This window comes from Lynx canadensis, chromosome D3 (assembly GCF_007474595.2).
Source record: "Lynx canadensis isolate LIC74 chromosome D3, mLynCan4.pri.v2, whole genome shotgun sequence".
Classification (NCBI taxonomy): Eukaryota; Metazoa; Chordata; class Mammalia; order Carnivora; family Felidae; genus Lynx; species Lynx canadensis.
The window spans coordinates 71,467,545-71,479,840 of record NC_044314.2 but is presented as its reverse complement, the minus strand read 5'-3'; the positions used below and the strand labels follow the sequence as shown (position 1 = coordinate 71,479,840).

Below are 12,296 nucleotides of genomic sequence, written 5' to 3'. Positions count from 1 at the left end.
CTGAGGGCAGACCCCGGAGTGGAACCAGACTTCCTGCAACAACATGGGCCTTGGAGGCAGGCTCCTGACCCTGCTGGTGATGGGATCAGGGCTCTGTGGGCTGCTGCTTCCCTTGCAACTTTTATCAGAATTGAAGAAAAAATGCAGTCACTCTGATTCACCTCCAGGGGGGTGATTCCTGACGCAGAACCAGTCGGGAAATGTCCGGATGATGATGGTGGCAGTTGGAAGCAGGCCAGGATGGCTTCGGGCCTGTGCTTGGCCCTGAGGGGTATAGTTGGTCCCTGCCAGAGATGTGATGGGGTGAGGGTGAGAAAGAGCAGACTATATGCCCAGAGCCTGGGCCTCAAGAGTCCTAACAACAGCTGGGCTCTCTAGAATGCTGAGGTGGGAAGTATTACTTATTCCCTGCTGAGGTTCTGGAAAGCTGCCTGTCCCCCCAGGACCCACGCCATGCTCTGTGTACTGACCCAGGGGCCCTCTCTGGCCTAACTCTCTGACCCAAACCCCTGACTCAAGCTGGGGTTTGAGCCCCTCCTGTGACCACTCAGATCTCTGGTTAGAATGACCGTCACGTGTTAGGCACTTTATCTGTGTTTCCCACTTAACATCCTCATGACAGCATTATAGGATTCCCTACTTCCAGAGGGAAAATCACGGCTCAGAGAAAGGAAGCCGGTTGCCCCAGGTCACCCAGCTGGTAGGTGGTGTGGGCAGGATTTGAACCCAGGTTCTCCTGGCTCTAAGCCACACCTTTCCCATGGGCACCACCACCAGCGTAGTCCTGGCTGGCCCGAGCTTGACTTGCAAGACGGGGCCCTGGGCCACAGGAAAGTCCACAAGGGCATGTGGATGGTTTCGTGGTACTGCGGGCTGCCGGCTGGGGCCACAGGTGTAGCTACACTTTCACTTCTCAAGTGTTGAATAATGAGGTGCTTTTCCCTTTTTGGACAGGACACCCAACTTCCAGCGCTGTGCCAGGAATTCCTGAGCTGCTCCTGTCTACTCTGGCTGCCCCTCACTTGCCCTAGTCCTGGACCACAGCCTCTGACCCCCACCTTCCTCCCCGGGGCCCATCTGACTCCCCTGAGCTCATTTCCCAAGTGGGAACATCAAGGCACGGGGCTGGGCAAAGCTGGTGGCTAAGAGCAGCTGCTGGTTGGTTTTTCAGAGAACTGAGATCTTAGCTGGGCACAGGGGAGGGGATGGTGAAGGAAGGAGGGGGCTGGCCTGGGCAGTGGGGGTTGCCCGGAGCACTGTTTCTGGGTCACTGGTCTTGGGGAATTCCCCGATGCCCAGAGAGCTGCTTACCTGGTGAGTAACCGCTACTGGCTGCCCACACAGGATGCCTGACTGTGAGGGTACCTCCCAGCCACCCCCCTGCCGATGGCCACTGCCACACTGCCCTCTCCCCTGAGTGCCCCGAGGCCCAGGAAAGAGACAGACAGACAGGCAGGGGGCTGGCCCCCGCCCCCACATCCCCCCCTGGGGCTCCGCAGGGGGCGGCTGGTGATTCAAGCCCCTCTGAGCTGAGCTATGTCTCCTTCCTTCTCAGATGGGGCCTGGGGGTGAATCAGTTCCTGGGGGCGGTGAGCCCGGGGTCAGCTGCTGTCCTCAGCTCAGGCCTGGGGTGGGGGTGGTCAGGGGCCAGGAGGGGACAAGGGGGGAGTGAGCGGACTGCCATGCCATCCCCCCCCCCCCCATGTAAGCTGTCTGATCTCCCCGGGGTGTCCCTCAAGGGTCTGTAAGGGTGTCCTGCCTCCATTATCCTCTCAGCTTTTCTCCCTCAGCCCTGGAGTGTGCCCACTTTCCTCATTTGTAAAATGGGGACAAAACCCCCTACCTTACGGGTGAGGTAAGGATCCTCACCTGGTAGGAATCAATGCTGACGTACAGAGGGCTTGCTGGGTGCCCAGAACTATGCTGAGCCCTGACACCTCACGGCGAACCCACAGAGTAGGTACCATTATTCCCATTTTATTGATGGAGAAACTGAGGCCCCAGGGTGCTCACTTCTCCAAAGTCACCCAGCTCATAACTGGCAAAGCCAAACCTCCAACCCGGCTCTGACTGAGGCCAAAGTCCACGCTTCAAACCACGAAGCTCCACAACGTCTCTCCACGAGACATTTGGCACAGAGAGCTTTTGGAAATTGTGAAATGCATTTAAAAGCTACTTAGCATCAATTCTGGTGTAACCCTAAACCAGATGCTGTCAAGAGTACAAATGAGTACCAGACCCCATCCAAGCCCTCGAAGAGCAAGGAATAAGACTTGTCTCCACTTGAAAGGAGAGCAGGCAGGATGAGGCAGACTCGAGCCGGTCTGGGCCGTGTGCAGGGGAGACATCCTGGAAGAAGTGGCCTATGTGTTCCTCATCAACCTTTGCTTTCATCAGAGTGGGAGGTGCTTCTGGTATCACCGTGGCCTGCAAGCCAGAGGCCTGGGTTCCAGACCCTGCTGTATTGTCCCTGCATGGCCCTGGGCAAGTGCCTTGACTTCTCCAAGCCTCAGTTTCCCCATCTGAAAAATAAAACACTTGTGACTTTCTAGGAGAGGCTTATGGATGGAGGGTAAGAATCAGCAGAAAAGGAGGCCTGGATGGCCACATGCAGCAGACTGTGTTGGACAGAAAGAGACCTGAGGGGCCCAGGGAAGGTCGACACATGGGCTTACTTCCTGGAGAGGAGATGAGCAAGTGGCTGGCACAGCCACCTGGAGACAGCACCCTGGGGCCCTGACCTGGCAGTGCCCTGCCCAGGCAGAGAAGGGTCCCATGTGGACCCTTCCTGTCCCCCTCACTCTGAGGCAGGTCAAATCCCCAGCAGGCCAGGGTGCAGGAGCAGGACAGGCTGGGGATGAAGTCACAGCTGGAAGGGGCTGAGCTGGGGCTGCCACTCCAGGGTGGGGCCTAGGGTCACGACCCTGGGAGCATGCAGCCAAGAAGGGAGGATGCCTTCCGTGAGGAAGCCGAGGGGAAAACACACACACACACACACACACACACACACACAGCGTAGAGAGGGAGGGAAGAAAACAAACTCCAGGAGACCAAAGCTGGCCTGGAGCGCGGTCTGGGCGGCCGATTCCTGGGGACCGAGGCCACGTTGCAGGCAGCTCACAGCCTGGCGGCTCCAAGACCCTGCCCAAGCTTCCCCCCAGAGGCCGGTGCAGGTGGTGCCTGGACATGGACAGGAAAGGGAGGCTGGGCCTGGGGTGCCAAGGGGCTCACAGCTCTTGGGGAGCATGGACCAAGTCAGGTACCGTGAGAGGGGAAACTGAGGCATGGGAAGGGGGCCGGTTGGGGAGGGAGTTAAATATCTTCTAGACTCTGCCCCCACTTCCTGTTTCCTGTGGGGTGGGGCTGAGATTACATGGTGATTGGGGGTGGATTGTCGGGCTGGCGTGGGACCTGGGGAGCCAGAAGACAGTACGAGGACCCGGAAGTCCACTCAGAAGGATGCAGGGAAGAGACAGGGGCAGGAGAGTGGCAGCACAGGGTCGCAGCCTCTAGGAAAATCAGGGCATCTAGTGAGAGTCTCAGGTAGGGGAACAAGGGATCCATAGATGGGGCCACGGTGGGGCCTTGGTCAAATGGATTTGGGGTCCACATCAGAAGCACCAGGCTGAGTCTGGTGACAGGGGTCCAGGAGATGTGGCATTAGGACTGGAGGCTGATGCAGCGTTCATGTTGATGTGCTCTGTGTTCATGTCAGGCCCTCATGCAGGAGAGTAGAGGAGTGCCGTTGGGGTCATCCGAGCTAGGCTGGGGTAGGTGGGCCTCCTGGGGGCCTATGCCCACCCCACAGTAGGTGCATGGGAGGAGCAAGTGCCAGGTGGGGTCTTCTATGGCCCTCCACGGAAGAGACCAGGGGGAAGGTAGGGAAGAGGAAGGAGAGCCAGTCTGGACTCTACCAGCCTCCTTCCTGCTGGGAAGTGCCAGCTGGGATGGGCAGTTTTATCACCCCACATCCCAGGCCCTGCTGGGAGAGCATGAGGGAAGTGAGCCTGGAGAGGGCAGGGTGTGTGTGGGGGCAGGGGGACCGACCGCAGCAGGCACGAGGGCTCGTCCTGGCATGATGAGGGAGGAACGCGTGGCTGGGCAGGTCCGGGATGTGGCAAGAGGCAGGAGCTGGGGGCATGCATGGGGGATGGGTGAGGGGGTGAGTACGGGGTGCTAGGGGTCAGGGAAAGGCTGTGTGTCTCCCTGGTCTTGGAAAACCAACTCTCCCACATTGTTTTCTGGTTGGGGTCAGGCCGGCCCTAGGGGAATGAGACATCTCCTGGGACAAAGGGTGCCCCTGACCACTTGGGGGGACAGTGTGGTGCCAGATATGTGTTCTCTGGCCAGCATTCACTCACATCATTTTTTGGAAATGCTTTTTGGGGGGAGATGTCCCTGTGCTCATTTTGCCCTGGTCCCCACCATTCCTTCCTGCCTCTCCTCACTCATTTATAAATCTAACTGGCCACGATAGACACCAGAATTTGTGACCCTGCCTTACAGACACCTTAGAGGCACCTTTTGAGGGCCACCATTATTCTCTGAGGCTGAGCCCCAAGGGGCTTCCAAGGCAGGTTTTGAGGGGCAAGCTATTTCTCTCGTCCCCGGCCAGCCCTCAGCATCCTGAGGAAGAAACCTGGGTCTCTGCTTCAGGTGTCCCTCCAGAATGGAAACACTGGACCACCTTCCCCTGAAGGGCAAGCTGGGGTTGCAGAGTTTAGGTAAACCCCAGACACACAACATCTTCCCAGAAGTGTCTCAGGCTGTCCCCAAGGAACTACTAAGTCACAGCAACCTCTCCCCTCCCCATCTTCCCAGCCCTTGCCCAGCCTCACAGGTACCTGCGGTCAGCAATGCAGGCTTGCTGATGGTGGTCAGGAGGTCTGACCCTGTGGAACTCTGGGCAACCTGTTGTCTTTGGAGCCCCATTTTGCCCAGTGGCAATGGGCAGGTTGGAGGAGGCTACCTCTGAGGTGCCCACGTTCAGTTCTGCTTTATTACTGTCTAAAGTCCAAGCAGGGCCCCAGCCCCTCTTCCTGGAGCCTCCTTCTCAGCCAAGCCCCAGCCTGCCTCCTCCCCACTGCCCCCAAAATCCCTTGATCAGGGGGCCACAGGTGCCAGCCTCCATCTGCTTGCCTATGGTCAAGCCACCTCCCCAAACCCAGGTGAGTCAGGGCTGTCTGGAGCACCTACAGCCACGGGGACCCCGATGACTCGGCCTGGGGACCCTCCTTGCCCTCTCCAACTTCAAACAACTCCTAGGGCGAGCCATTCAGGAAAACCACAGGCTGTTTTGTAGAAGAGTTCATTATAATTTTATCAATCAAATTCTTAGAAGAGGGAAAAAGTCTGCTCTCTCCACCCTCCCCCTTCACTCCCCCCCCCTCAACTCTCACTTTCTTCCATTCATAATTTCCTATGATGCACCTCAAACAACTTCCTGGACGGGGATCCCTGCTAAATATAGCTGTTTCTCTCTCTGTCTTACAACACAGGCTCCAGTATATAAATCAGGCAAATTCCCCGTTGAGCATGAATCTCTGAAAACTGCCGGCATCTAAGGTCTCCTCCAAGGCCCTCTGGAGTCCAGCCCATAATGAAGGTCTTGGCGGCAGGTAAATCCACCCGCCCCGCACCGGCTTCCGCGCCCCACTGCCGGTGCTGCGGCAGCTTGGGGCACTTGGCGATCGCGAACGGGACACCCACCCGCCTCAGACACACGGGCTCCGGGCACCCGTGCAACCGGCCCGGGCTGCCGGAGGCGCTGGGTGGCGGCCGGGAGCGAGCGCAGACACATGGTCCCGGCACCGCGCGCCCAGCCTGCCCGGGGGCCAGCAGGTTGGCGGGCAACGGAGGGGGCTGCCGAAGCCTTCCTCCTGCTCCTCCTCCACCTCCTCCGCTTCCTCCTCCTCCTCCTCCTCCTCCTCCTCCTCCTCCTCCTCCTCCTCCTTGTTCCTGCCACTCTCCCTTGCTGCTCTTCCCGCTCCGCTTTCTCCCGATTCACCCTCCCTCTTTCTTTCTTTCTGTCTTTCCGCTTTCTCTTTTCCAACCGCGTCCCGGGCTGCTCCCAGGGAGGGGCACCGGCCGCCGAGCAGCTTGCAAACTCCGGCGGGGACGGAAGCAGGTGCCGCCTCCATCTGCTAGTGCCTGGAAAGCTGTGGTCTTTGCTAGGTGAGCCGGGGGTGTGGGGGGCCCCCGACCATCCCGGGGGCCTCAGAGCTGCCTGGGGATGTTGGGAGGAACAGGGGACCCAGGAAAGTGAACTTGAGGCTGCCACTGTCCCAGCAGGGGAGATCCCTGAGGCGCTCCAGCACCCCCCCCTTCACCCCAGCCTCACCGGTTCTCCAGCCTCACTGGTCTGCAGACCCCCAGCTCCTGCTGGTGGGCCACCAGGAGAAGCCCCTCGGAAGGGACCTGAGAGTAAATAGGGGAAGCAGGCGCCTTGGGAGGGAGGGGCGACCCAGGACAGGCCCCAACAGCTCCCAGCTCTCCTGTCACCTTTCACTTTCCTTCCTCCCCCGCCAACCTGGCTGCCTGTGACCTTTTCCCTTTTCTCTTTTCTGGTTGCACCATTTCCTTTACCTCCCTAAGGCTCTGAGGGCCTGTGGGACCCCAGGATTTTCCTAGTCCTAACCCAGGGCCTGGGACAAGAGGGGGATGGCATGGAGGCAGGAGCTGTGCAGAGCAGGTGGCGGGGTGGGGGGGGACAAGAAATTCTGAATGATGATTTGGGGTTGGAGAGGGGGCAGAATTGCAGAATTGGGGTGGGGTTGAAGGTACTAGATAGGCGAGTGGCCACATTTGGAGAAGGAAAGCTATAGAAGAGATGGGGGAGGGTGGCAGGCGAAATTAGGGGACAAATGACCCTGGGAGTCAGAATCAAATGACAGGTTTAAAGAGATAGAAGAGTGTCAACAGAAGATCCACCCCCTCCCCCACCAGGGTCCCATGGGGTCCCCATCTGGGAGACCTGGCCCGCAGTGGGTCAGTGAGCATGAAACAATGTGCAGGAATCTGGACCATCCTTCGAGGTGGGAAGATAGGGGCCTCTCTTTTTCTTGAGACTCGCTGGGCCTGGGGCATGGTCCCTTCCACCCAGAGGGGCAAGAGGCCTCAGGGGAAAGGGCTGGGTGGTTGGTGTCACCCTGAACCCAGCTCCCCGCTGGTGGGAACAGCTTGTGTGCTCTCAGGAAAGAGAAGGGAAAACTGGGAAAGTGGAGGGAAGCAGAGCTAGAGAGAGAGAGACATAGAAACAGATGCAGTGACCTCATGAAAACCAGAAGCAACCAGGGGAAGATAGAGCCGGAGGGGGAGCCAGGGCACTGGTGTCCTTGGGGAGATGAGGCGCATCTTCTGCCATGAGCCCCTTTGCCCGCCCCCTACCCCCTGCTCATGGCTCCTTCCTGCCTATTCCCAGGAGTCGTGCCCCTGCTGCTGGTTCTGCACTGGAAACATGGGGCGGGGAGCCCCCTTCCTATCACCCCTGTCAACGCCACCTGTGCCACACGCCACCCATGTCACAGCAACCTCATGAACCAGATCAGGAACCAACTGGCGCAGCTCAATGGCAGTGCCAATGCCCTCTTTATTCTCTATGTAAGTCCCCCTTCCAGGTCCTGAGAGAGGAGGGAGGGAGGGGGAGGGCCGCTGCACTGACCTGGGCTGTCGGGGCTGGTCAGGGAAGAGAGCTTTTGGAGCTGGAAGGAGAGAATGGGGAAAGGGCTTGGTTCAACCACACGTGGACCCCCACAGTTTCTGAGCCCCCCACCCCACCCCCAACCCAGGCTCTGAGACTGGAAGGCACTTTCCCAAGGTGCCCAGTTCATCCTGGGCAGAGCTGGGGGAGAAGGGAGAGGCCGGGCACTGATGGTCTAGGGACTCCTCCCCCACGTGGAGCAGAAGGCCGATGAGAGACAGAGAGGAAGTAGGGGGGCCAGAGAGATGCTTTTGGGAAAGTGGGCTGCGGGGGTCCGGAGGTGCAAAGCCGCCGAGGAAGAAGAGGAGGACGGTGGGTTGAAAGAGCAAGTGTGCGTGGTGTGCCCGCAAGAAGTGGGACGTGGTGTTTCCCTTCAGTCCCCTGATGCTCTTGCTGGTGGTGGTGACGATCCCTTGCCTGGTGTGGCCCTTGATTCTTTACCAAGTGTGTTCACACCACGATTATTCTGGGCTCTCATAACAATCCCAAGATGCCTACGGGGCAAGTAGTCAGCTCTCTGTGCCAGAGGTGGGAAACTGAGACCCAAGAGCTCACCCAGAGGCTTGGTGGCCCGGCTGAAATACCCGTCCCTGACCCCCACATCACCTCCCCTCTCCCTCTCTGCTCCTCAGTACACGGCCCAGGGGGAGCCGTTCCCCAACAACCTGGACAAACTGTGCGGCCCCAACGTGACGGACTTCCCGCCATTCCATGCCAACGGCACAGAGAAGACCCGGTTAGTGGAGCTGTACCGCATCATCGCTTACCTTGGTGCCTCCCTGGGCAACATCACCCGGGACCAGAAGGTCCTCAATCCCAATGCCCTCAGCCTCCACAGCAAGCTGAACGCCACTGCAGACATCATGCGGGGCCTCCTCAGCAACGTGCTCTGCCGCCTGTGTAACAAGTATCACGTGGCCCACGTGGACGTGGCCTATGGCCCTGACACCTCAGGCAAGGACGTCTTTCAGAAGAAGAAGCTGGGCTGTCAGCTCCTGGGGAAGTATAAACAGGTCATTGCTGTGGTGGCCCAGGCCTTCTAGACAGGAGGTCTTGAAGCATGCAGTGAGTGACCTGAGATCTTAGGCTCAGGCAGCTGTCAAACTGTGGCCAGGGCCCAGAGCATCGCCAGACCCAAGTGGGGACTGCTGGCAGACCCCGAGGGGTTTCTGGCCAGTCCATTCCCCTCTAGGTGGGCTGTGATGAAGCCGAGCAGAATCAAAACACCCAAAGGCAGGGCCTATCTACAGCGCCAATTAGAAGAAGGCACCCCTTCCTCTGGGAGACTGCAGCCAGGCACTAGAGTGTCGAGCTGGTCAGGGGATTATGGGCTGGATCTCTGTCCCCACTTGTCCCCTTGGCCAGGGACTTTGTGAGAAAACTGTACAAGTTGTCCATGGTGACCCTGACCATGGGGCAAGACAGCAGGGGTCAGGGGACTCTCCCAGCCCCGCAGAATGACCGCCATTGGTGCCTTTGCTGCCCCTTAATGTAGGTTTTGGAAGGTTTGACTGGGCTCGGGCAAGCCAGAGGAGCTGGGGTCCTGAGGACTCCTTGGCCCCTACAAGTATAGCGAGTGGAAGTTAGAGAAGGGAGTTCTGGTTTGAGATGCTCCTTCTCTTGAGCATGATTGGAGAGCTCAGGCCTAGGGACTGGACTATGAGGCAGAAAGTTCCAGAATGAGCTCGCTGGCATTCAGGCTCCTAGGGAGGCAGAGAGGACACCTTCGGGCCTGGGAAGGAAGAGAGGTCCAGAAAGCTTTGACAAGCTCTCCTTCTTGCCCTCAGGCTTTCCTGAAGCCTGGGATGGCCAGGGTCTGGTGGCTGGACCTGGAGGTAGGGTTTGTGGAGGTGGGCAGGTGGCAAAGTCAGCTGAGGAGTTTCTGAGGGGACCCAGATTCTTCCTTCTGGGCAATGGTCTATAAGGGATGGGAAGGACTAGGTAGTTAAGAGTGGGAGCTCACATCTGGGACCCAGGGAGGCCCTGTGACGTCACACAAAGGTACTTGAGGGGGACCAGAGGTCATCTCTGGTTCTGAGGGCAAGGGAACAGCAGAACCTGAGGTCAGGGTCTCAGAGAAGCCTGAGAGCCGAGAGTGCTGTGTGTCTGACCCAGCATGATTGTCTATTTATTATGATGTCCTATTTATATTAACTTATTGGTGCTTTAAATGGCAAAGTTAATTCCCCTTTCCCTGCTTCCTACCCAACAGAAATAATATGATGGCTCCTATAGGAGCCAGGGCCAGGCCTTAGCAGGGACTGGTCCAGAAGTCAAGGATGTTACAAGTGGAATAAGCCTTACGGGTGAAGCTCAGAGGAGGGTCAGGATCTGAGAAAACTGGTCAGCCTTGGTGGGGGAGGGGAGCAGGGGACCCGGCTCCATACCCCATCCCAAATGTGACTTGCTCTGGGGGTATCAGGATCCTGGCTGCAAGGCAGGCCGGGCCAGTTTGTGGAGTGGCCAGGGGCCTTCCACAGGGCTGCCATGTTGGTTGGCTCCAGGGAGCTCGTTCAACTCTGTGTTTTCTGGCACCTCCTGGAATTGTGATCAGGGGCAACATTCGTGGTTGAAATGGTGCTCCTAGAGCACTGGGTAAGGCATTCCTGGTGGCCTGCTCTGCTGCTCTTTCCTTGTCCCCAGGCTGCCTCTAAGCCAGCAGTTGAGGGGCTCTGGAACATCCACATGCAGTACCCAGCATGCTTGCACACAGTGGGGAAGCTCCTTCTCGGGTGGCCCAAACACCCACAAAGGGCGAGAGGGCCTGGCTGGGCCTTGGGAAGCTGGGGCGGTGCAGGGAGGAGCTCCCTGCTCCAGAGAGGAGAACAGGGAGGCCCTGGGCCGAGGACCAGGAAGCTGTGGTCCCTGCTGCCCCACCTCCCCCCACGCCCCCACCCATGTCTGGGCTCCCAGGCAGGGAACCCGATCCTTTCCTTTGTGCTGGGGCCAGGCTAGTGGAGAAACGCCCTCCAGTCTGGGAGCAAGGGAGGGGGTGCGGAGCTGGGGCAGCTGCTAAAAGCAGCATTCTGGCTTCTTCTCAAACCCTAAGCGGGTGGCGGTCCTAGTGGTTCAGCCAATGTGATTATGGTACTTTGCACTCACTTTGCACCTCTCTGTCTTCTCTGAGCACTTTACCCATGCACACCAGGTGGCAGGTGGTGAGGCAGCAGGCAGGTCCTGACTCCTGGGGCAGGGGGCAAGGCGGGGGTGCAGAGTTGGGAGTTGTCCGTCCCATTGGCAAGGCTATTTTGTGGCGGGTGGCAGAGGAGACCATGAACCTCTTTCTGAGGCTGTCTTCATCTGGGTCACACTCACCCTCATCCAGTGTCTGAGCCTGCTGCCCTCCCTGGGCTTTGGTGAACACGGCTCAGAAGGCTTGGGGCCAGCTGGGTCCTTAATCATCCCATCACCTTGAGTACACCGACTCCCAGTGCTGGGCCCACCTGGGCAGCCTCTGAGGCCCAGGGACCAAGGGGATCTCCTTCCCTGAGCCCAACACGGACCCTCTGCCTCCCTCTTCCTGCCTCTGCCCTTCCTGCCCCTATTTCCTGCCCTGCCCCTCAGCCCCCATCCTCAGCTCTCTTTCTAGAACCAATCCAGAAGACCACTTTGCACAGCATCCTGGAATTATGGAGCTTCTGTGTGGAAAAAGCTTTGCAGGGCAGGAAGCTGTCCTTTTCCTCGTTTTTCATCTGCTGGTGTGGACCCACACCTGCATCCTGGGTCAAGAGGAGAAGGGAGAGGCTGTCAGCAGAGGAGGGGGTAGGACAGTCATTTTGTAATTTATGGACAAAGGAATATTGGGGACTTTATTTATTTAAAAACATTTTAAACAAAAAGAGCACCGCTGGTTTATTTGTCTCTCCTCTTCCTCTCCTTGCCCCTCTTTGGGGACTCCCCCAACTCCTTCCTCCTGAAGCAATCCCACCCCACCTTGCTGACTCTCCAGAATAGACACAGCATGTGGGGTTGGAGGCTGGAATCAAGTGAGAATTTCCCTTCAGATGGTACAGAGGTCCTTTTAGATCACCCCACCCCCCCACCTCGATTCCAGTACCTGGACATCTCTCCCATTCGCACTGCTGGCTCCGTTTGTCCCTCCGTGTTTCCCTCCTTCCTTTCTACTGGACAGGACTTGGCCTTGTGGGACAAATTCCTCTTTGATGAATGTACCCTGTGGGAATGTTTCATACTGACAGATTATTTTTATTTATTCAATGTCATATTTAAAATATTTATTTTTTATACTGAAGGAATACTTTTTTTTTTTAAGAAAAAAGAGAAATTAATAAAGAATCTGCTCTTGGCAAGCTCTCCAGACTGTATTGATGTGGGAAGATGGGGCTGGAGGGGCCGAGACTGTCTCTCCACCCAACTGAGTGGAGTTCTGCTCGACAAAGGGCAGGCGGTTGGGAAGAGGGGGGCACTTCCACCGGGCAAGGGTGCTGGCATGGGTGCATGGGGGTGGTGGGCAGAACAGGCACAGGTGGAACAAGGTGGGTGGGTTCCAGACCCTGAAGTGTTGCCCAGAAAGGCCCCAGCCCTCTCACTGTAGCCCCATGAGTCTCTAAGAGCCATTTAACAGAGAGAGAAACTG

General features: G+C 57.9%; 1 protein-coding gene across 1 annotated transcript; it reads left to right on the top strand.

Annotated features, from left to right (window-relative positions):
- Positions 1-3,101: 3,101 nt before the first annotated feature.
- LIF (LIF interleukin 6 family cytokine) lies at positions 3,102-11,946 on the top strand. The gene is made up of 4 exons (XM_030292240.1): positions 3,102-3,259; positions 5,499-5,618; positions 7,421-7,599; positions 8,332-11,946. The coding sequence occupies exons 2-4, from the start codon at positions 5,600-5,602 to the stop codon at positions 8,740-8,742; spliced, it is 609 nt and encodes a 202-aa protein (XP_030148100.1). The 5' UTR covers positions 3,102-3,259; positions 5,499-5,599; the 3' UTR covers positions 8,743-11,946.
- Positions 11,947-12,296: the final 350 nt, after the last annotated feature.

Excerpts from the sequence above, each read along its gene's own strand:
- LIF (XM_030292240.1), top strand. Across the intron at positions 7,600-8,331 it reads ATGCCCTCTTTATTCTCTAT|TACACGGCCCAGGGGGAGCC; the intron begins GTAAGTCCCCCT and ends TCTGCTCCTCAG.